Here is a 21,807-nt window from a genome sequence, read left to right as displayed (position 1 = left end):
TAGAAATACCATTTGACCCAGCAATCCCATTACTGGGTATATACCCAAAGGATTATAAATCATTCTACTATAAAGACACATGCACACGTATGTTTATTGCAGCACTGTTCACAACAGCAAAGTCTTGGAACCAACCCAAATGTCCATCAATGATAGAGTGGATTAAGAAAATGTGGCACATATGTACCATGGAATACTATGCAGCCATAAAAAACTATGAGTTCATGTCCTTGGCAGGGACATGGATGAAACTGGAAACCATCATTCTCAGCAAACTAACAGAGGAACAGAAAACCAAATACCGCATGTTCTCACTCATAAGTGGGGGTTGAACAATGAGAACACATGGACACAGGGAGGGGAACATCACATACCAGGGCCTGTCGGGGAGGGGTGGGGGGAGGGATAGCATTAGTAGAAATACCTAATGTAAATGATGAGTTGATGGGTGCAGGAAACCAACACAGCACATGTATACCTATGTAACAAACCTGCATGTTGTGCACATGTACCCCAGAACTTAAAGCATATAACAAAATGCTTACTAAGTAGTCCACTTACTTTATGGCTTCACACATGTCCAGCCCCATTTTCACACAGTTCTTGGCATGGTTAGGGAGAGATATAGGGAGTCCAGATACACAGTAGTAGCAGTCTCCTAAAATTTTAATTCTCATGCATTCATTCTCCTGGAAGAATAAATTACAGAATTTCAGTTGCATTAAGCACTTGCAAAATGATCTAGATTCATGCAATATCATCAAGTGCCAGCTCTGCTCACACCATTCCAGGGGCGTCTGGAGAGAGCAATGAGAACCAGTTGGGCTTCCCTTCATTACTCAACCAGAATGAGCTGCCCTCCCCTACATGCCGATTTCCAAAGAGGAACAAATAAAGAAAAGGGGAAAAAATGAGAAAGAAGGGAGAATGTTCTGGAATGATTTAAACTTCATGGAAGCAGAGAAGGATGGTGATGGGGCCAATCTCTTTAGTCTGAGCAGCTCCAAACATTAAGGGTGAAATAAAACATTCTATGCACAGCTGAGTCTTTCAGAGCAGAAAATGATGACCAGCACTCAGTATGAATTAGAATCTCAAGTCCTTCCCTACTGTGCTTATGGTTTCTTTTATTTATTTTAAATCCAAAGCAGATTCTTACCTGCAGATATGTCACTTCTGATAGACATCACCACACCTAATAAGCTGCCATTCAATACTGCCAAGTAATTTAAAACTTAATTCTCATCTTAGGCTCAATTGTTTTAATGTAAAATTTGACTACCTCATTATTTTTCTGGGCTAAATTTTGTATTTATATTTTAATATTTAGATTAACTGCATTCATACATGTTGATCCTATATTTGTTTCTAACCGTTTGATGCAGCTTACAGACTCTTCAGTAAAATAAAAGAAAAAGAAAAACAAAAAAAGATGTATCAAATGCAGGCATTTTTTTCTCTAATATGAACATAGGCTTATGTATAAACCGAATAAATTTGAAATAATCAAGTGAACACATCTTCTCAAGCATGTGTTAGATTTGCTGAATATTTTGCATATTTTTTCCCTGTCTGATAGTGCACAAGCCAGGATGTACTTTCATATGTATCTACAGTACTACAGATGATGTGCTTAGTAATTCCTGACGACAATATCATAAATAAGAAAAAGGCAAACCACTACATATTAATCAAGCTTCCCTCTCATACTTCCTAAACAGATATTCTGAGACTGGAAAACATGACAGTTACAGTGAATGGCAATGGTTTTGAGTTCCTTAGTGTAAGGTTATGTGCTTTACATAGTACTCAGTGCACTGCGGTATCTGTTTGCCGACAATAACCCCCCGTTATTGAACTGTGAGCCATGAACTCATGTCGAAGGCACACTGCCCCTCTGACCAATGACGGATAAACCAATGGCTGGATAGTCAGCCAAGGGTGTGTACTCCTTTGTTCCAGTGATTAGAGGAAGTCACGTCGAGTACTTCTGTTATGGGTAATGAATTGTGTCCTTCCAAATTCACATGTTAAAGTCAGTCCTGATACCTGTGAATGTGAACCTATTTGGCAATAGGGCTGTTGCAGATTTAATTACTTAAGAGGAAGTAGAACTTGAATTGAGTGGGCCCTTATCCTCTAAGAAGGGGAAATTTGTTCACCGAGACAGGCATGTAGAGGAGAGAATGTCATCTGAGCACTGGAGTTATGCTGTTCCCAGCCAAGATTGAAACATTTCTTCCTAACATGAATAGGTAGTCCAACAAAAATGACCTTTTATTAATTCAAAATTTAAGACATCATTTAAATTTCAAACCTTTCTTTTCTTATAAATGAACACCCACAAAACTCACCCCCTTCCTTTGGCTTGGTAAAGGAAGGAAGCAGAGCTGTGCTTTTACTGATTTTTTACAATCTCCAGTGAGAGCTGTCATGGTCCGTGGAACTACAGAAGGCAAAAACCTTGGGGAGTTTGGGCCAAGAATGATCATGCTAACATCTGAAAGCCAGATTTCTTCCTAAGAGACTCAGCTGGAATGTTCTGTCTTGTTTAAAAGTGATCTAAATCACACAGTGAACTAAATTTAGGACCTATTCTTCCATAGCTAAATAACTGATATTAGTAGACATAATGAAGCATTTTTGTTGTTGTTGTTGGGAACAATTCAAAGAGAGAATTGACCAGAAACATTTAATGAGAAGTACAGGGCTTGCGGGAAGAAACTTTTTGTCATTGATATTGCCACCAGCAACTGTGGCAGTTCTAATAAATAATAGGATCTAGTGTGGTTTCAGACGGTTTCACGTCATTTCCTATCTGTGAAATTTCCCATGAAAGAGCATATGAATGGAAGACACTAAACTTCCATTTCTGTTTAAGTGGCACAAGAATCAAAGGATAAAAATGAGACAAGAGTAATTGAATGCTTTGCATGGAAGATATGCATTCTATTTCAGGAGCTCTTCCAGGGTCCTGCTTAACAATAGGAATAGAGGATGTTGGCAACTAGAGGAGTGGAAATGATCCTACCAGATCCTTGACATGGAAATGCCTAAAAGAGCACCTTAAAATAATACCATGCAGAGGGATTTGCAAATGGAATCTCACTGCCTGGAATGTATTTATTATATGTGTGCTGAATTATACATAAGGGGAAGTTTTAAAATAGATAAAAACGTGATAATGATATGCCATGGCGTTTTTCATCCCTGAGACAGGTTTGAGGCTTATGAAAGATCAATAGCAAAGAAATCCAACAACTTTTACAAACAACGTTCCTAAAGGATGCTTTTATGAAAAAGTAAACTATTGATAGGTGGATGAAGAAAAACAAAACCAAGAGTTTAGAAATCTTCAGAGAGGAAGAGAATCCATAATACTCACCTTTGCAATTTGATCAAACTTTCCAAAGAGCTCATTCAGCATGTGGACAAGTTCTCCCGGGGAGCAGTCACTTGCCAACCGGGTAAAGCCAACGATGTCAGCGTATAAGATGCTGTGGGAAGAAAGGAGGCGAGGAGACAGAGTTTTCCAGTTTATACATTTTTTTAAGAAAGTAGTAATAATTTTTCCATTAAAATCATGTAATTTTGTTTATACTTTATATTTTCATGAGTAAGATGTCATTTTCTTGGATTAAGAATATATAAACATTTTTTAAACTTGTTAAACATTTTTGGAGGTTAAACTTTTGTAGTTAAGATAGGGAGTGAAGCAGCAAAATAATTTTTAAAAATTCTGTTTATATTGAGTCAAAGAAGAACCTGGAAAAATAATCCTCTTTTTATAAAAGATTACTTAAATGATTCTGGAGTCCTTCCTATCTGCCAGGATGAAGCAGACATGGAATATCTTCCTGACGTTCAGAATTTAGCTGGGAGGATGTATTGAACAAATGTGAACATCAACAAATGTCCAATTACAAATCATAAAAAGGGTTACAAAGGAAAAGGAGACAGTGTTATGACACAGAAGAGTAGGGGCAGATTGGACAGTGAGGAGGCCGCGAAGGTCGCTCTTAGGAAATGACAGAGCAGCTCCCTTCATGGGATGTACACACTAGGGAAGGCGAGTGTGAGATTCCTCAGAGCGTTTTATGTGTTTAAAATAGCAAAACACAGCAACTGTGTGTGCACTGCAACTTTTCCTACACAATAACATGTTTCTGATTTGTATCAAGCTCTTATAAAGAAGCCTAAATTTCTGCAGGTGGTTTGAGATTCACAAAGTGAATATGTATGACTTAAGATGTCCCACAGAACAAAAACAACTACTATTTCACAGCCATTAGGATGGCTCTTATAAAACATACAAATAATGGTTGTGGATGAGAACCTGGAGAAACTGGAGTACATGTGTGTTGCTGGTGGGAAGGTAAAATGATGCAGCCACTCTGAAAAACAATATGTTCAGTCCTCAAAAAAGTTAAACAAAATACCGTATGATTCAGCAGTGCCACTTCTGGGTATATATCCAAAGATCTGAAATCAGGAACTTGAATAGATACTTGTACATGAATGTTCACAGCTGTAGTATTCACAACAGCCAAAAGATGGAAGCAAACCCAAGGTCCATCGACAGATGGATGAATAAACAAAATGTGGTCTATCCATACAATGGAATATCAGGCAGCCTTTAAAAGAAATGAAACTCTGACATGTGCTGAAACTCCTGAAAACCTTATGCTAAGTAAAATAAGCCAGGTACAAAGAACAAATACTGTATTATTCTACATATATGAGGCACACAGTATAGTCAAACCATAGGGACAGAAACTAGAACGGCGGTTGCCTGGGACTTGGGGGACAGGGAGGTGTGGAGTTGTTGCTTAATGGGTTCGGAGCTTTAGTTTGGGATGAAGAAAAAGTTCTGGAGATGGATAATATTGATGGTTGTAGAACAATGTAAGTGTCCGTGATCCAACTGAACTGTGCACTTAAAATCGATTGCAATTGTAAATGTTATGCTATGCATATTTTACAACAATAAAAAAAGTACAAAAAGGGGCACCAGTCAGCAGGGTCTCAGCCAGAGCAGGGCAGGACTCTGATGTTGGCCGTACTCTGCTCCTTCCGCTAAGCCCAGGTTGTGTGGCTGCACCTTAGAGGAAATACTTGCTCCTCTGTTGATGGACACGACCTGTGGGAGACCTCTGATGCTTACAGGAAAATCAGGGTTTCTAGGGCAGCTTTACCCTCCACTCTGTTAAGATGATCCCCTAGAAATCATCCCTATTTCTTCCATGCTGACTTATAGTGGCAGGGATCACAAGTGCTGAGCCATTGTGCAAGAGGAAGGATGAACGATGCGCGCTCAGAGAAAGAGTCCCTGATTCAAAGCAGTATCGGCAGGTAGCATGTGTGGATGGGCAGTTGACTCCATTTCCTTCTTGCTCACATCATCCACAGTGCTTCTTGTGCTCAAAACTTACCGTGAACAAAGCAGCTCTGAGATAGGCTGCCTGTAGATAGCTTAAGCTGGTCCAGAGGTTATTTTGCAGCAAAGGGATTAAAAAAGTAAGCAGGTGGCTGGGCGTGGTGGCTCACGCCTGCAATCCCAGCACTTTGGGAGGCCAAGGTGGGTGGATCACCTGAGGCCAGGAGTTCGAAACCAGCTTGGCCAACATGGTGAAACCCCGTCTCTACTACAAAACACAAAAAAATTAGCCAGGCATGGTGGCAGGTGCCTGTAATCCCAGCTACTTGTGAGGCTGAAGCAGGAGAATTGCTTGAACCCGGGAGGCAGAAGTTGCAGTGAGCCGAGATTGCACCACTGCACTCCAGCCTGGGTGAGAGTGAGACTCTGTCTCAAAAAAAAAAAAAAAAAAAAAAAGCAGGCAATTGTGATGCAAGGTACAAAGCTGCAAAGGATTATGGTAGAGAAAGCACAGTGTACTTATGGGACCATAGAGGAAGAAAACCCCACCTAGAGCCTGACCATATTGCCACTTTAGAAAGATCACTACTGCCGTTGCAACCTGGACGCAGGTCAGTTAGAACGATATCCTTGGAACCCTGGAGAGCCCCACTGAAGGTCTATAATGTAATGAAATAGAAGTGGACAGATGTGGGAGATAGGAAGAAGAATGAACTAGATTTGTCACTAATTTGATGTAGCGGGGGTTGTCTGGGAGAGGGAAGCATTGAAGATGAAGATCCTATTTCTGGCTGAGCAATAGAGTTCAGAAATCTAGGTTTGTGCAAATCAAAACAAGTGTGTAGGGGAAGGTGACTAGTCCAACTTTGGTTGTGCTGTGCTCGATGGTGGTGTCTTAGATGCACATTAAGTAGATGAGTATGGAAAGCTATGGTTGAGGCCTGTGTATGTGCATCATTTAGGTGGGAATTAAAGTCCTGGAAGAGGACTGGAGAGAAACTGAGAGGAGATAAGAGAGAGCCCCCAACATACTCTCATTTACAGGAGAGACTTGATTTAGGGAAACGAAAAGAACAAAACAGATTGTCAGAAGAAAACTAAGGGAATGCAATGTCATGAGACAAAGGCATGGGAAAATTCTTTAAGTGGGAGGACAAGGCCAAGGGGCCAGGTACACTTGAGTGGTCAAAAAGTGACTTAAAAATATTTCCCAAGATGGGAGGGGCATTGCTGAATTTCAGACATTTAAGGCTAGCAAGAGCCATTAATAGCATAATACACTTAGATAACTAAATGTTTCTTCTATAATTATATAGGCAAAACGCTCACAAACCTGAAGGCAAACCAGTATTTTAAATAATTTTACTCCTTAACATGTGTGAACTTTCTTTAAATGTATTTAGTTTTTACTATCACGTATCCATCCAGTCGTGCTTCCTTAGTTGCCATTCACACACAAATATGTTTCTGTTACCTCTTTCCTGATATGAGTTTCCTATACCACACTGACATCTGTGTATGCTTGGGTATTATATAGCTAATCTAAAATCTAGTGTCAAATGAGATTTGTCCTAGCAATGTCTTTAAGTAACAGTTAAATTTGTTTCTCATTAACAAGCTTCAAAAAACCTAGAACTGAAGCAGCCTGGCCCCTCTTCTAAAAACTCTAACGACTAAACTAAGACCATCAAAACATAACAGATGAGGTCAGATACATGCACAGGTTACTTATGGTGATGACTCAGTGACATGGTTTGAATTTGTATCACCACCCAAATCTCATGTTGAATTGTAATCCCCAGTGTTGGAGGAGGGGCCTGGAAGGTGATTGGGCCAGAGGAGTAGATTTCCCCCTTGCTGTTCTTGTGATAGTGAGTGAGTTCTCAAGAGGTATGTTTAAAAGTGTATGGCACCTTCCCCTTCCCTCTCTTTCTCCTTCTCTGGACACGTAAAACGTGCCTGCTTGCCCTTCACCTTCTGCCGTGGTTATAAGTTTCCTGAGGCCTCCCCAGCCATGCTTCCTGTACAGCCCGCAGAACTATGAGTCAATTAAATCTCTTTTCTTTATAAATTACCCAGTCTCAGGTAGTTTTTTTATAGCAGTGCAAGAATGGACAAATACTCCCAGCTAGAATGCAAAGCAGTGTATTAACATACTGAGTGAATGAAAGAACAAACTCCCAAAAGAAGTGGTACTGGGAATGGGAGGGGCACAGAAATCGAGATGGTCTGGGTGGGCCTCGCTCTGCTGTGGCTTGGAGACAGGGACAGGAGAGAAATGGGAGTGACGATCCTCTCCAGCCTGAAGTGAGGCCTCCTCACAGTTTCTCTCTAGAGCTCATGGGAGACAGAAGCCCCACAACAATCTCCTTCCCTACTATAATCCCATGATGAGAATATGTTAGTTTTCTAGGCACTGTAATTCCCAGAATGACTCCCGGGAAGTAGATATGAGTATACCAGTCTCAGAAAAGCAGTAACTTTCACAGTGAATTAACTAAGGTGCAAATCACTGTTCTGTGACTTTGGTCATTGGTCTTCCAGACCTGAGAAACTCATCATACTGAGGGAGAGAAGAACACCCAGCTTCCCTGGGATGTGTTGTCTTCACAGAGGCCCTGCTCCTGCAAAGTCTATTTGGAGGACTCAGTCTTGTGCCTGGAAATCCCACAGACTCTCCCTCCAATCTTACTGCAATCTGACCACGGGGTTTCCAGAATGAAGACCCCGCTGTCCCCCTCACTCCTTTCTGTGATGGATGCTTGGCTACAGAAGCCAGGGCTGTGAAGGACAACTCAATCCAACACAGCAAACAGCATCGTAATTTTCTCATCTTAATGTGAAGGCCCCGAGAGGCAGGAACAGGCGAGTGGGATGGCAGAATCTGTGTGATTATTTCCCCTGCAAAGGATCCACTGTCACAAAGGAGAGATGGTGATATGAGGTGTGAGATCCCAGGCAAAATGTCTCCAGTCAGGCACACAGACTCCCAGACCAGCCAAGGAGCAAGCACAGCGTCGTACCTCACGTTGGTATGCCGCTTCACATAGAGGTTGTGGAAGTTATTTGTGTTCTCCATCTGGCCCGCCTTGGGGCCCTGCAGCCTCTGGATGATCTCTGCTTTCATCTCCATGGCGATGTGGGCAGGCAGCAGGGAGAGCAGAAGCCGCTCCTGGACAAGGTGGGGAAGGAGGAACAAATGTCTCTCAGACACCTCGGGGGATGACCAAATAACCTTGGAGATCCTCACTGATTTGTAGGTAGGCCAATTTGGGAATTCTTTCCTAGAAGCTAAAATACAGATTCTAGAAATATATATTGGGAATAAAGAGATTTTCTAAGGTCAGACTGTATGATTATATTATTTATTATTTATTGAATTCTAAGTGTGTGTTCTTCAGTATGAAGAATAAAGGAAAACAAAGTTATTTCCCCAAAGATTTTTTAATCTATTTTGATTTTAAAGTAGCAAAGCAGAAACAATATTAAAATTTCAGAAACCACTGGTCAGTCTAAGATAGAAAACACTCATTTTTCGCCCGCATGTTCATTTCTGAGCTAAAATACTAGCTTTATTGCACTTAAGAAAGACAGCTGATATTCCACTTATTCCACATTTCTTAAATAAGATACTTTCAAAGATTTCATATGAGCTTTTTGAGTACTTTTGGTCTTTATATTCAGTAAGTCCAGGAAACAATAAATATTAGCAAACAATATTGTACCCATTTTAACATAAACTTATTTTAGTTAGAGTGGCATTTTCTCATTCTCCTCAATGAAAATACACAATAGTTTTTGGAGGAATAGTATAACAGAAGGGTAATCTTCAGGGCATATATCCATCCTGGAGTATTTTAATGTTAATTCATTTTAGAAAGCATCATATTCTTTAGCTATTGTAGAGTTTAGCAACTGATACTCAATGTTGATAAACAAATATTTGTTCAATGAAACACTTTATCTATCACATCTTTATCTATCACATTGTCTCTCTTTCTCTTTTTCTTTTTTTGGTAAGCTGATGAGGGATTAGGGGAGGAGGGGAAGCTCGGATTTGCTTCCAGGTTCACAGGGCCAGGTGTCTATCTCTTAGTCCACTCTTAGTGCACATCGCTTTGGTGGCGTTAGAAACTTCCACTGAGAGAGCTGAGGGTGGGTCAGGAGTGCATTCTGATGCAGATGGGATGATCCTCCTCCCGGCTCATCCCTCCATGGAAAGACAAGGGCAAAGGCAACAGAAAACACAGTATGTGCTCATGGGGGAAGCTCAGTGTATAGAAGCTAGCTTCTCCATGTACTGGCATAACTGAGCATTGATCATTTGTTCATTCATTCATTCGCTTATTCATTTATTCAGGAAGTATCCATCTTTGACCAATAAATGTCATGCCCTTTGAAAAGCACTAATGGTAAATTAAAGAAGGAGGCAGAGACTGCTCTGCTTCAGTTGCCCTTCTGTTTCCCAAGAGTCAGGCATTAGGCTTCCTCCAAACCCCAGCCTGTCCATCTAGTCTCGTCTGACAGCAAGTGCATTGTGTGTTGAAGCCTTATGAATGATATGAATGATATTATACCAGAGACCCTGTCGCATTCTTCTTTGATTTACCATTAGCGCTTTTGAAAGGGCATGGCCTGATCCCGCTCTCGTCTCAGAGCCCACTTGAAAAAACCAGGGGGTTTGTTCTAAGTTAATGTGTTTCTATTGCTAACTTTCATCATCTTGATATAAAGAACTACTCCATCATCTACTCACACTTGGCTACTCACCCCCAAAATGCATAAACTTGCCACTTTTCTTCAATTTCTCTATGCTTTGGCCTCTGTGACTCATGAAATGGTTAGACCTTTGGGAAACTCTAAAGGTAATCAAACTCGTGATGTGCCCATGGAAGTGTTTAGCAGATAGAAGTTGTCCTGTAAGTTTAGGGATTGAGTTCTGCTAGTATTGCCTCCATTGAATTCCATTTCTGCAGGTCCTGAGTGTACACTACAGCGAGGCACTCTGTGGGTGGTTACTTCCTATTCTTTCTGTTTATTGATTAATAGATGGAATAATTGGGTGTGAGGCCAAAATATTACATACAAAGGAGTTATAATATCCAAAGTCTATTCATACCAATAGAGGAAAGCTGGTGAGGAAAGTGTGAAATTTCTATCCACAAACATCAAAGACCTGGTCAGGCGCGGTGGCTGACACCTGTAGTCCCAGCACTTTGGAAGGCTGATCAAAGCCTGGTCAGGAGTTCGAGATCAGCCTGGCCAACATGGTGAAACCCTATCTCTACTGAAAATAAAAAAAATTAGCTGGGCATGGTGGCAGGCACCTGTAGTCCCAGCTGCTCAGGAGGCTGAGGCAGGAGAATCACTTGAATCCAGGAGGCAGAGGTTGCAGTGAGCCGAGATTGTGCTACTGCATTCCAGCATGGGCAACAGAGCGAGACTCTGTTTCAAAAACAAAAACAAAACAAAACAAAACAAAATATCAGGAGATCTGTCTGGTCATATCCTCAGACATGAACAGAGGAGCCCCTGATAGGAGAAGGGAGGCATGTGGCTTTGAGGTTTCCCATTGAATCTGTCATAATCAAAGCAAGTAGATGTTGAAAACAAATGTTAACTTCTGAAGCAGTGATAAGGAATATTAACATGTAAACTATAAATAATTATGGGTCTGGATCTAGGCTATCTATTTAGAAATCCCAGTAGCATCTGTGCATCTACAGAGATGTCTTAAGATTAGCTTGATTAGGTTAAAACCCATTTTGTACTCTTTCTGATGGGTAACAAGTCAAAGGCTGAGACAAGATGAAATGCACCAAGCCACAGGTGCTCAGTGTACATAACTCTCCATTAACAGAGCTTATGATGATAACCTGTATGTACGAGGATTCAATACCATCTTCCATTGAATTTAAAACAATCAGTCAACTTTCCCAGTGTTTACATGAGTTTCTAGCTATGCTTCTTATAGCTGAGGCTGCCAATATCCTACTCATATTCCCTTCTTCCTTGCTTGGGGGTCACTGTAGATTGTTCCTTACTGAATGTATGGTTTCCTGTGTGTCCACTAATGAAGAGATAGCTGATGAATAAATACTCCAGCTTTTGCATCAACATCCCTCAGTGAGAAATCTGAGCATGGTCGGCACATTGCTCAGAGAGTCCCAGGCAAGACTGAGCCCTGCTTCCACCATCGGCCCCTTTCATGAGCTGACCTCCCTCTTTGGAGGGAGCCGACCTCATGGTCCCACGCCCTCACCCTGCTAAAGAGAACCACTTCCCAACTAAATTACTGTACCCAGACCCTTGTCTTAGGATCTGCTTGTGGTAAACCTAACAGACTTTTCCAAGCATCGTCTCTCCTCCTCCTATATTCTGTAATAAGATTATGCTAAACCCCAAATCACACAGAGCCGGTCCTTCATGAAAGATACAGATTCTAGGATCAAAAAAAGAGAATCAAATATAGTAATCCTTTTCCACACCCAGAGCCTCATTTAACAACCAAATGTAAGTTAAAATCTTTATTTTAGACCCAAATGTAGAAGGATGACTGACTTTTAATAGGTGGTTTAAAAAATATAGAAAGTAAACTTCATATGTTGTACAAAACAAGAATTTTTTCTTCTGTTGGAAATGTTAAAGAATCCATGTGAATTTAGACTGAAATGAAGCTGTTGGTAACTGCCACCCAGCCTAATAAAAGAACTCAAGCCTTCCCCCTATCATTCAATGCTGGTACCACTGGTGGATGGTAGATAGCACCGCACCTGGTGACAGCTCAGGGTCCATGCTTTGAGTGTGCATATGCCCTCTAGGTGATCACAGTGCTGGGCAATTGAATGAGTTTCCAAAAAAAGCCTGAGCTCAAAAGTGGTGAAGCAAGACTCCTTCTTTTCAATTTGTCTTTCTCCTCTTCAAAAATGTTCTGATCTGAAGGAAAAGCCCACTATTATGGCATACATGACAAATTTCAGCCCAATTTGTAAAATCTGACAATACTTCCATTAATATTGTAGCATTTTGCGAATGTAGCTGTGTGCCCTGCCAAATTATCTGAAAGCAACGCACACACTTAAGTGCTTAATATACTGGGTATAACTTAGCTACACTATTTTCCCAAGTTTGTTGGAGAAATTCCTTAAGGATACTTTTGAAAAATTAAGTTGTCATTAAACTGATTGAGGCACACTGGTTATCATTTCTTTCTCTTTCTAGTAAAACTCATGCAACTACTGAGAATTTGTCTAATTCTGGCATATTCAAAGGTTATCTGATTAATACCTTGCCCTTGATTTGGGGGTTCCATTTAACACATCCCTTTGTTAAACCTCCAATTATTATTCATTAGCAATACATTTTTCTTAGAACTTGTTCTTTTAAATTATGTCTGATATAAGAGATACAGAGTTAATTTAGTAAATTTCAATGTACTAGTGATCAAAGCTCAGAACAATCTGAGCTCTGAAGTGTTTCTAAACTAATGAAGCAAGGCAGACATTGTAACTATATTTTATGTCTTTTTTTAGACTATTTCGATTGGTAGGAAAATCCAATTGAAGCAAAGAAGACTTGTACTTAAATTTTGAGCTAAGATATAGAAATACATATGATACCCTGTTCCTTCAATAAACCATGCATGTAATAGATACTTAAAGCTCCTTTACTTTCCAAATGGGAGGATAACAATGAAACACTCCTTTCATATGAATCTTTAAGTTTTTCTTTTTTAATTCTTATTTTAAATGCAATCTCAATTACATCAGGATGCTAAATCAATGGGATAAACAGAAAGGATGTTGTAAGTTTTTCTCCTTCTAAAAGAAAGTAGCTAACAGAGTGGACAAACACCAGATCCCTAAGCAGCCATTGGGCCACCTGTGGCTCCTTCACCCATGTACTTAGGAAACAGAAATCATTTAATAACGTCCTCCAGTATCAAAAAGCTAGTTGTCCATCAACACAAAATGTTGCCTATGCTGCACCTCCTCCAGCTCCTATCACGCATCTTCCCTTGCAGCAGGCTCCACATCTCTAAGTCTCAGACAATAACCGTCCTCCTCCAGCCTCAGCCTTCATCACCCCGTTCTCCCAACAACTGCTACTGTTGCTGTTTCCCATTACAAAATTCAGCTTTTTCTCTTAGGTCCCTCAGTAGAATTTTTGCTTCATATCGATCAATTAAAACTCTTACTCTTACTATTTGAAATATCTTGCTATATCTTTCTCTCACTTTTACCAAAAAAAAAAAAAAAATTGGTCATCATATTCGCATGGGATGGAGAGTAGAAGGCGTCACAGTAGAAACGGCTCTGAAGTAGGAGAAGATGGGATTCCACCCTTTCTCTGCCACCTCAACCAAATCGGTCAGCCTTTGGGGCTCAGCTTGGTCATCTGGACAATAGGTCTGTTGGGCTAAGGAGTTGAAGGCCTCCATGTCCATGTAAGAGCACAGCTCTTCAAAGAACCATGGGAGGCCCTTTCTGGAACTTACCTTCCACCGTCCTAGAGATGACTACATCCTGCTGCACCCGAGTGCCCAACCACTAGCACCACGCAGAGGAAAGAACCCAAGTGCTCAAATCCCCACATGGTGGTGAAGACTGCAAGTCCAGATGGCCTGAGGGCAAGGAGACTCCAAGTGGGATCCAGAACTAGCACCCAGGGAGGAGGCTGAGTCTGGGCCGTATGTTACTTGCAGTGTCTCTGACTTGTGGGAGGAGGATGAAGAAGGGCTGACATTACTGAGGAGTGACTTTAAAGGTCAGTGTTTTCACATCTGTGTGCAGAGGGAAAGTCAGCCTGTTTCTTTCACAGCCTAGAAAACTGGAATGCTTTGTGCATATTAAAGTCACGATGCACTTCAGCAAATCAGGTGACCCTTTTATAAGACAGCAAGTGCTTTCCTTGCATGCATATCTTATTTTATCACTTAACAAACCCTGGTCACATATAATATCATTTAGATTTAAACATGTTTTGACAAAAAAAAAAAGGCACAACAGACATAGATGTGGCTCCAAGGGAGTGAAGCCAGGTGGTTGTCACCTGCGAGTTGAGACTGGATGGAACTCGTCTTCCAGCTTCACAGCCAGCTCTTTCCATCCAGCTGGATTTGCAGCTTCAAGGAGATGACCAGAACATTTTTAGAGAGTACATTGTTAAAAGATGCTGGAAAGAATGAAATTATCACTCACATGCGATGACTCTTCAGTTAACAGTTAGAGAAGAAAGTGCTAATCAAGTCCAATTATAAAGTATGTCTACGGTCACTGATGACAGTAAATTGGTATTTCTAAACTGGAACTGTTTATCATCAACAGTCAATTCAATTCTCCAAAATAGAGCCTCTAGGGAAATGAGAATCACTCAAAAGGTGGAAAAATATTCAATCCTTGGATAAGAGTCTATGGAGGTCATTGGATGAGAGCTGCAGCTGTGCTCCCTGGAGTAGGCACAGGGCACCTCGTGGCACACCAGCACCCAAGTCAAGCCCTGCAGGCTGGTGCACCTGCAAAGCCTGAGCAAGCACAGATCAGCACCAGTGTGAGAAAATCACCCAAAGGGGAATCTCATCCTGCAAACATGACTGCCACACTCACACACCATAAAGTGAAGAAGCAAAATGCTCTAGAGGGGAGCCAAGTCTGATTTGACTTGCCTCTCAAAGAGTATCCATCCATAGGTAAGCAATGCCATCCAGCCTGACACGGGCAATGCCAGTGGAGGCACACTGGGGAGAGAATGGGTGAAGACAGACCACGCTCCTGGGCATTGGCCCAAAACCCTTAACATAAGGTACAGAAGGCCAGGCAGGTGGTGGCGCCAGCCTTTGGATTTCTTCTGAGGAGGAGGACAAGGTGGAGATGCTGATAATATCATTGACAAAAGGAGATGAGAAGAAGAAGGAAAAAGTGGTAGCACATTGGTATCAATTTGATGAAAGGTCCCAAGCAGCAAAATGGAATATTTTTTATGTTCAAATGCAATCCCTCAGAGTAACTCTATGCTACAGATGACAGATACATGATGCAGTTGTGTACATGCTACACTTGCAATGGACTGGACTATCGTTCTGAAATGTGTTGACCCTCCCTCCTGTGCCCCCCTGGGAGGCAATGTATCTTGGTAGGACCAGTGACATGTAAGCAGCAGTGATATGTGCTCCTTCTAACAAATGCCTTAGGAGCCACTGTGGGCCTCACCATGCTTTCCTTTCCCTCCTCTTTGGGACCAGCAGTGTCACAGATAGTGACTTTGAGCCTGGGTCCCGTTCATGGTTCAAAGTGGCAGTCCCCCTACAGTGGACAAATACAAGTGAGAAACCTGTGGCCAGCCACTTTGATTTGGGAGTCATTTTTATTACTGCTTACCCTAGCTATTGAGACAGATGCAAATCCATGCAAGTATGTGCACACCAACCTATGTCCTCCGTCCCTGAGTGCTTAGGATTTTCTCAGCTGCTCTGACCTGGGGAGAGGTCGCTCATTCACTCACGTGGTGCACTCACAAGCTGCAGCTTCAGGGCAAAAGCTCTGGGAAGCCCCTCTGTGAAGTGCTGATTCTTCTCCCTCACTTAGAGTAAGAGGAGGTTGAGCCTTGGCAAGGCCATTCCACCTGTGAGGAGTCTTCAGGGCAGGGACCTCATGACCTTGAAGCCCACACTGGTAACCCCCACTGGTCTCCCTTGCAGTCCACGGAAGAAAAGGCTGAGAATGTGGTCGTTTCAGTAGTGTCAGAATTACACAGAGCAGGAATGATCCCACCGAGTACGGGGACAACTTTGTACTAATGTGCATTTCTTCCTCCAAAATAAAAACCAGAGGTCACGTCTCTAAAAGAGTTTCTCTAACTAAAAGCTAGAGTCATGAGAATGTACTCATTCTACTTCGTGGCAGATGTTATCCTACATGCAAATTATTGTTGTCCATATTCTCCAGTCAAAGATTTCATTCTCATTGGATGCAAAAGTAACGGGGATTAATCAGCCAGGCTGGTTCCCATCCTTAAGAATGCTGGCAGCATGGCATCACCATCCTAAACTCAGGGAGGCAATGAATGAGGCTCCTCTGAAAAGCATAAGGAAAGGAACACTATGGTCTGTTTGGAGGGGCACAGACTCCAGCTCCCTCCCTGATGATGCTGAAACTGTGGGCTCACTTCCCTTCATCCTTGAGAATCAGCCCCTCCCAGATTCAATCCTGAAGAGAAACAGAGCTTGGATGACAGGCTCCTCCCACATTCATAGTTCCTTTTGGAGTAGACTGTGCTGCCAACCTTAGAAGCTCGGATTGATGAAACCATCATGAGTATAAGAGAAGCTTGAAGGGATGAGGATGAGCAACAGAAGGGGGCAAAGCCATGGGAGGGGAGACCAGACCCTGAAATAGCTCTGCTAACTTTTGCCTTAAAGGAGGTCTATAAACTCATGTTTGCAGTGTTCAAGGTTGTTGACTGAAAAAACAGGTCTCTTCTTTTGCATGGAAATGAATCCTCTCCTATTATTCCCAGGCAATTTTAAACTGCTCTACTTGCATGCAGATACTGTGCTCTTAATTCAATATTCTTTCTTCCACTCAACATTTATCAACCACTTTCCATGTCTCGGTTCCAGGTCTAAACAATTTGTAGTATTGTCTTGCTTAATTCTCTCAGCACTTAATGATGTAGATATTATTATTTCTCCCATTTATATGAAGAAGAAATTGGAGACCAAATAGGTTGCATGGCTTGCTAAACAACCCAAAGTAAGGAGGTGGAGGAGTTGGGATTAGAACCAGTGGGAGGAAAGTAGTTAGTGGTTAATTGCTCTTAACCAGTTTGCTAAACCGTACCCAGGAAAAAGAGACAATATATAAATAGGTGCAAGAATAAATAACATAGCTCCAGCTGGGGACAGGAGAGCAATCGTTCCATACTGAAGTGTCTTAGGGCATGACTGATTTTCTTTTATTTCAGTGGGGACAATGGCCCCCCCTTTTTTTAATGGTTTTGAAGTCGGAGATTTGAACCCCAAAGCAAAACTGCTCTTGGGGCAAGTACCACAAGTATCCCACACTGTCGGCAAACTCCCAATCTCTCCCCACCAAGCCAAGCCCAATCCAGGCTGGAAGCACCCCCTGGGTTAGAGTTGGGGCCCAGAGCAAAATTGTAGCCAATATCAGAAGGCTTCCTTTGAAAATATTGTCAACTGGAGAGATTTCTGGAAAAAACTGCACTGCATTTCTCTCTTGAACACATGACTGAATCCTGAAGTGGTCACATACATTTTCTGCTGTGAATGCTTGGGAAGGCGAGCCTAGGACACTCCCGCACTGAGGCAGATGTCCACATCTCTGCATATTCGTTCTGATAAATTAAGTGCTCCATGCCCGCTCCCACAGAAAAGCCTCCAAAGATACAACCCAGCAGATAACAGCCTTTAAATATTGTGCCTGTCTTCAAACACTAATTGTCCCTGTGGGCACTGATGTAGTTGATACCAAGAGATGTACCCGTCATTTCTGCATAACAACTTTTCAGGAAAGAATAATAAGTGAGGAAAGAAAGGCTGCAGAACTGTTCTAATTCTCACTCTGCTCGTGAAGCAATGTCCTGAGCTTCTTCAGATAAGGATTAAAGATGCAAAAGGCAACTGCAGGGAAGTCATCACATCAGAAAGCTGAAAGCCTGTCATGATCCTGGAATTTTATTAAATGTAACTCAATGACTGCGGCTCAAACTCAAAAATAAAGGTGCTCTTCTGCTGTAGCTTGCTTGGCTATCAATTTTCTACGCATACATATCTTATTTGTGTACCTATGTTGCTGGCACATGGTATTTTTTAAGCTTTCCGTTTGTCTTTAGAAAATGCATTTTAATAATTAGAATGCAGATTTTCTTTCAGGGACTCCTCCTTCTAAGCTTCACCAATAGCTTTGTCTTTGGAGGAAATCACGTCAAATATTAGCTAAAAACAGGCTGTCACGTGCCCCACTACCTGACAGAAATAAACCATGGCGTAGAGCTTACAAAATTTAAGAAATCAATCATGTAATGCATTTCCTTGCAAGTTACATAAGATGAAAACTCAAGTTGACTTTATATGTGTAATGCATTGGGAAATCTTGATTGGGTGTGTTTTCTCACTCACTTATTGAATCTGAGTAAGTTCTTAAGACTTGTCAAAACTTTAAGTCCAGAGAAAGGCAACTGGCAGCCTGTGGGCTGAGCCTGGTCAGGCAGATGTACTCTGATTAGCTTGCAGAGTGCATAGTTATGTGTACATGTTTAAAGAATTTGAACCCCTTCAGATAGGTCATGCACTGTACAGCTTACCACAGCCCTTGCCATTCCTTAATGACTTGCAAGTTCACTGCACACATTGCCCACGTCTGCCTATACTCTAAACCATGGTTTCTCACCCTCAGCACTATTGGCATTTTGAGCGACATGGCTCTTTGCTGTGGGGGGCTGATGTGCAAACTGCAGGATATTTAGCAGCATCTGTCCAATAGACTGAGAAGTAGACTAGACTTTAGTACCCTTTACACACCAGATGTCAGCAAGACCGCCAACCCCTTTTATGACAATCCAGACTGCTCACAAACATTGACAACTGTTTCCTGGGGGGTAACAGTCTCCCTCTGGTAGAGAAACATTCCTCTAAATATAAGACTTCTCCTCTGGACTTTTAACCTAACTAATTTCCCCTATACTCTTCCCCTTCATTTACCTCTGTTCCTCTCCACCTTGGACTCTGTGGCCCATCACTTTCATTGTTGTCTTGCCCCTGTCATTCCAGAATGGCACCTCTCCAGGACATTGCTAGGATGTACACCATCACTTCTCACATGCCATTGGCTATACCCAGCACTAAGGGATGCAGTGACATGTCTCTATTCTGAGACATACCCAGCCACAGAGATCGTCTTACAATAGAGGAAGAAGAAGAGAACGAGTACTGGGAGACAATCCATTGGTCTCTGTCACATGCAGAGAACTCAAATGCAGCTGTTTGCAAATGGAAACTGTCACCTTCCCTCCAAAAGCTGTCCCTCCGTTTATAATCTTAGTGCAGTCAACATCTGCCCATGTGGCCAGCTGCCCACGCAGAAACCTGCTTTCATACCTGACTGTTCTTTCCTTCTTACCAGTCCACATCCAGTGAAGCAGGCTCCTGCCATTCACACTTCAGAACCAGCCCCTTCCTCAACCTACTGCTCTGCCCAGTTCTCAGCAACCTCTGTCACCCAGAGAATCACCTCCTAACTGGCTTCCTTCCTCCTGTCCTCCTTTTCTCTCACCTTCTTTTCTGCAGTGGGGGTCTTTCTAAAATGGGAAGCAGTCAAATAAGCTCAGCTCCAGCTCTGAAGGCTTCTAACACCTGGGACAAGGCCAAAGCCCTTCAGTATATTACAAGACATGATATACCCCAGGCATCCCACCTTCTTTATTTCTTCCTCCTCCTTTCTTTGACCCTGCAACCCAGCTCTTCTGAATCACCTGCAGCCTCAGATCCGCACTGGAGCACGCTCCCCCTGGGACCTGGATGGCTGGTTCCATCATGTCATTTCCACCCATTCTTTTGCTAAGGCTATCCCCACCAATTCTCCAGGCAAAACTTTCAACCACCTCCTCCCTAAGGATGCTCTCCCCACCCACAGCTAGACTAGGTGCTGTGTGCTGTGTTAGCTGTCAACGTTCACCTTGCTAATGGCCCCTGAACTTTGCCAAAGTCACCTGTTTACTTCAAGCATAAGTGTTAGTGAGCCTGGACTGTGCCTTCTTCAATATTTTGTTCCCAGTACAGAACACAGAGGCCATTGCCTGGCATAGGAAGGCACACAATAAACATTTGTTGGATGGATACCAGAGTGAATGCATGATTGCGTGACCAAATGCCTCATTACACTTTGAATAAGATTTTCACTGAGAAACTCATTAAATAATCACTTTTTAATGACAGAAGCCAGGAGAACATTCTGGCCTCAGCTCTGTCACTCTTTAAGTGGACAATGGGTAAATTACATAACCTCTTGACCTTTCACCTGAGAAATGATGAGGTATATTACTGCTGTCTCTTTCAGTTCTAGGTGTCTCCCATTCAATAAGGTGTCAGGAGGAAATGGTAAGACACTCTTGAGGGTGACAGCAGAAAAGTAAATACACTTTGAATTCTATTTTTGGTTACTGTTAAACACCTATGTGTTTTCTCCATTAGAAGAAATGATTGGAAGATGTATATAAACATATATGTATATGTTATGTATATTATGTGTGTGTGTACATCTCTCTCTTTCAATTTTATCACAATATGCATTATTGATATACATGCATAGATTTCCAGGGGAACTGCAGAGAAGGAAGAGTATTTTAATTCTTTCCAATGTGTTTCTCAAAGGTCTTCTGATATCTGATCTTTCCAGGGCTGATGAAGCAACATTCTCCTTTTTGTTATTCTGCAGGTACAAGTCCAAGCGCTCATGTTAATTACATCATTGAAGGTTATTCCTGTGGCTGACTCCAGCTACATGCCATGACAGAAGACATGTGGCCCAGAATGCAGTGTGGAAGAGCCAAAAAGGGAATGAATAACTTATAAACTGCAGCCCCGCCAAAGTGAAAAGAAGGCAAATTTTCTGCCAGGAAACAGAAATCAAGATCAGCATGGAAATAGAAGTCATGGCTAATGAGAAAATGCTATATTACATTAAAAAATAGTTATTGATTAATTTGAATAAGTACATTAGCATATATAAACTCAGGAATTCTCAGCTTTGTCATGCCAACAAAAATATTTATCAAACAGTAAACAGATTTTTAAGAGTACTAAATTGACATGTATAAAGCTGAGTCTGGTAAAATATTAAATCTTATGCAGAGATTTCTAAGGAAAATAATGTGTTATTCTCACCAGCTATGCACCCACGCTGACTTGAGCTCAAGCCTGGCTTGGTTTAGGAAGCATTAATACTTCAATCATCTATTGCTGCAAAACAAATCACCCCAAAAGTTGTGGTTTGGAACAATGATGATGGATTTTTCCTCCTGATACAGTGGGCTGGGTGGCTAGGTACTGGGTCCTCCTGGTTTTGCTGTCGACAATCCCATGATTGTGCTCAGCTGCAGGGTGGGCTGACCCTACAAGCTGGCCCCAGTGACATGTCTTTCTGGCCGTTGCTGCTGGCCATGGGCTGGGACTTTGGGTCTTCTCCATGTGGAGACTCATTCTCTGCCAGGCTGGACTGGCTTCCCTAATGGTGTTCTCAGGGCAGCAGTCCCAGAAAATGAGAGAGGATCTTCAAGAACTCATAAGGCCAGGACTCCAGAATTCATAGTCACTACCCTATTTCCTGTTAGTCAGTGCAAGTCCCAAGCCCTCCCAGATTCAATCGTGGAGAGGAACCGTTCATGTTTTCCATCTGCCACAGCTTGGATGACAGGCT

At 42.0% G+C, this 21,807-nt stretch overlaps 1 protein-coding gene across 1 annotated transcript in view; it reads right to left on the bottom strand.

Moving 5' to 3' along the window:
* The window catches only part of ADCY2 (adenylate cyclase 2), a 434,401-nt gene that overhangs the window by 129,320 nt on the left and 283,274 nt on the right, over window positions 1-21,807 (bottom strand). The window contains exons 5-7 of the mRNA XM_030813903.1: window positions 8,401-8,549; window positions 3,386-3,497; window positions 562-689 (exon numbers count right to left, since the gene is read on the bottom strand). Coding sequence (XP_030669763.1) covers window positions 562-689; window positions 3,386-3,497; window positions 8,401-8,549 — 389 coding nt within the window. The remainder of the gene's footprint in view (window positions 1-561; window positions 690-3,385; window positions 3,498-8,400; window positions 8,550-21,807) is intronic.

Source organism: Nomascus leucogenys, chromosome 6, assembly GCF_006542625.1.
Source record: "Nomascus leucogenys isolate Asia chromosome 6, Asia_NLE_v1, whole genome shotgun sequence".
Lineage (NCBI taxonomy): Eukaryota > Metazoa > Chordata > Mammalia > Primates > Hylobatidae > Nomascus > Nomascus leucogenys.
Note: the sequence above shows the minus strand (reverse complement) of the source record. Positions and strands in the feature narration are given on the sequence as shown.